This window comes from Adiantum capillus-veneris, chromosome 10, assembly GCF_014529385.1.
Source record: "Adiantum capillus-veneris isolate H3 chromosome 10, ASM1452938v2, whole genome shotgun sequence".
Taxonomy (NCBI): domain Eukaryota; kingdom Viridiplantae; phylum Streptophyta; class Polypodiopsida; order Polypodiales; family Pteridaceae; genus Adiantum; species Adiantum capillus-veneris.
The window spans coordinates 3314698-3317966 of record NC_140940.1 but is presented as its reverse complement, the minus strand read 5'-3'; the positions used below and the strand labels follow the sequence as shown (position 1 = coordinate 3317966).

The 3269-nt window shown below is 44.1% G+C and overlaps 1 protein-coding gene across 1 annotated transcript; it reads right to left on the bottom strand.

The window, feature by feature from the left end:
• Positions 1–498: 498 nt before the first annotated feature.
• Positions 499–3051, bottom strand: LOC147448381 (receptor-like cytoplasmic kinase 185). The gene is made up of 6 exons (XM_086522360.1): positions 2961–3051; positions 2657–2824; positions 2227–2372; positions 1894–2071; positions 1409–1800; positions 499–1278 (listed from the first exon to the last, which is right to left on the bottom strand). Exons 2-6 carry the CDS (start codon positions 2805–2807, stop codon positions 1057–1059), a joined length of 1089 nt encoding a protein of 362 aa, XP_086378486.1. The 5' UTR covers positions 2808–2824; positions 2961–3051; the 3' UTR covers positions 499–1056.
• Between the last annotated feature and the right edge of the window lie 218 nt (positions 3052–3269).

The window sequence follows — 3269 nt, the reverse complement described above, 5'->3', positions numbered from 1 at the left end:
TCTAGAGAGGCACACACACGGCTAATGGCCAAACATCCTGAGAGAATGGGAGCTGTCCCACATCCAAACTTGAGACACAACTCTCTAGGACGACACAAGAACTGAAAAATAAGTTTTTCGAGGAACTCGCTCATTCTTTTCATCGCTCGAAAAAACTCATAAGACTCGTGCTCACCTAGTGATCACATTGCTAGAGCCCTTGCCCTTGAACACTGGAGTGCATCTTTCTCCTGCGGTGGGTAACCCAAGGAGGAGGTTCCTAAGCACATGTGGCGCATCAATTAGGTGTCCATGGTGACGCCTACGCGTGGCCCTTGCCCTACCCTACCATGTTTCATGGCTAATATTTGAAAGGGATAAGCAATTCCCCCTCTGAACCCTCTGGTGTGTAGTATAAAAATGAATAAACTAGTCTATTCTCTAAAGAGTTTTCAAAAACTTAAGAGACTTTGCATTACTTCCTCTTTTCATTGATTCTTTAAAATGTTTTTATGGGCATCGTGTTTTTGGTCAAACAAATCAATGAAAATGGCATCTTTACTAACAAGCCCTGTCGTAAGAACCATCAAAATTGAAGCATGTCTACATCCAGAGTGGCCAAGTTTTCCTCTCACACTTTTTGAGGAGCACCCAACGACTCATGGACGTGTGCAGTCAACCTCGTCAAATATTGAAAATAAGAGTCTGTGATAAGAACCTGGTTGCAAGCTGATAGGTAAGATGATTAGAAACCTCTGATTGATGCCCAAAGGACCTTTGTGGCATGCCCAAACAGGCTCATCTTAGTCCCCTTGCAAGTTCTTTTGACATCTGAGCATTGCTCATCTTAGCCCTCCACACAATGTTATCCTCCACGCTAGCTAGTTTGTTAACAATGTTGCTGTATGTTGCTTATTGTTTCCAAACAATTCCTAACAAACCGAAGGTTGTTGAAACTCATATTGAATCTCTAGCTTGGCTTTCCAAGGGGGCACCACTTTTTGGTGAAGCTGATGGTGTTCCTTGCCTTGTAGCTCTCTGTTTCTCCTTGTCCTTTTTATCTCTACTTGGAGAAGGTTATCCAGAAACAGGATGGACAGCGGCTTCATAGGTCTGGGATGCTAGATACGTTAATGCTGTCACTACATCTGCAATAAGGGGACGAGTCTCGCCTTGTTCTTGCAGGCACATAGCAGCTACTGCAAGAGCTAGATACAATCCTCGCATAGGGTACTTTCCCTGAAGGAGCGGATCTGCCATTTGTGGAAACTTGTGGCGATCCTTCAACAGCGGTCGTGCCTGCGTCAATACAATTTATTCTGTAATGAAACATTTTGTTTGATAAAGAACCAAGCGTGCTAGTAAGAAAACCGAAGTATAGACCAAAATTAAGCTTGCCATAACCTATCCTACAGTAGACAATGTTAACCCAATTCACGAGGTTGAGCTCTGCCTGTGGTTTCGTGTTATCAATCGCCTTTCTTCCAGTTATAAGCTCTAACAACACAATGCCAAAGCTATACACATCTGCTTTCACAGTAAGCTGGCCAGTTATGGCATACTCAGGAGCACAATAACCATATGTACCCATCACACGCGTCGAAACGTGTGATTTATCGCCCACAGGACCAAGCTTAGCCAGCCCAAAATTAGACAATTTTGGCTGAAAGCCATTGTTTAGTAGAATGTTGGAGGACTTGAAGTCACGGTAGATCACAGGGGGGTCTGCCTTGTCATGCAAATACTCCAGACCACTTGTTGCCCCTGCTGCAATCCGCATTCTTGTGTTCCAATCTAGTGACGCTTTACCAGGAGGAAGGTCTGCAAGTCACAATTGTAAAAGAAGTTTCATTGGCGGCTGCACAAACGTGTTTGTGTGAGAAGGGAAGAGGGGCGGGGGGGATGTTGCTGTACCAAAAAGATGATCCTCCAATGACCCATACGGCATATATTCATAGACCAATAGCCGTCGATCCCCATCAGCACAGTACCCAATGAGATTAACAAGATTGGGATGGTGAACCAGGCTGAGAATGAGTACCTCCACATGAAATTCTCTATTTCGTTGCAACCCATTCCTGTCTAGCTGCTTCTAGAGACACAAACGTCTAGAATCTTTATCCAAAGTGCAGCAAAAAACTTAAAAGAATGCCCAGCTGATAGAGAATCAGCAAAAGTCATCATTCTAGACAGGGCTTTGGGTAAGCAGACTGCAAATGTAGTGCATAGAAGGGTTTGCTGACAGACCTGACCAGAGCTCTCCAATCTGCCTTTATAAACCCGCCCAAAGCCACCTTCACGTAGCAGGCAATCTGCCCGGAAGTTTCTTGTCGCCGCCATTAGCTCTCTAAATGTAAACGATTGGGCCGCAATGTAAGTCCCACTGCCATCTCCTGCAAGTATCCCCTTTCCTTTCATTAATTCAAGGGAGGAGCTTGACTTTAAGGAGGGGAAAAATGTTCTTCTCGAGTTTAACTATAGATGAGAATACCATATGAAGATGCTAAAACAAATTGTCCAAGATATTCTACCACCTTTTCCCAACTAAGATTGAGTACAGTGGCAATCAAAAGTGATATCCTGGTTAGGGGTCTAATGGCCATGATGCTTTAAGTGATTTTCTGTTTCCTCAGAACTCCCATTATCAGAGAATGACTGCCATAAAGAATGGAAATACCTGTAGCAACCCCTTCGCAGGCAAAATCGGACCCATCTAGCTGGGATTCTTTCAAGCTGTTAACTTTACTCGAGAGCCGTCTGGACCGCTGCTGTGTCCCACCAAAGCAAGCAGCAAGGAAATTGCCTCCTTGCTTTGCGTCTTCAGCCATCCTTTTCAAGGTCACACCTGTCCACCATCTTTACAAATTCAGCATGTTGCTAAGCACTATTGTCAATGCACACTAATACCACATTGCAAACGAAATCTGCAAACTACACATACAATACAAGGGAAACCACCAATACAGAAATCATGCTCTCACCTGATCAAAATGCTTACCCAAGTATCAGCCAACCTAAAACTCAAGACGAAATTGCTTCTGTTGTCGTCAGAAGAGAGAAGAGACTCTATCGGAAGATGACAAGTTTAATTATTATTGGGCCTCGTGGTCTTCGTAAATTAATTATTACGCCTCGTGGTCTATCCTTGTTTATGAGTGACACGTCCAAAGTAAAGGGATCCACGGTGGGGATTTCATCCACCATTGATCTCATATACATGGGATTAAAAAAACCAGCTACCCACCTTAAGCGCTTGCGTCTCGAACCTTTGACCTGCCCCTACACACTCC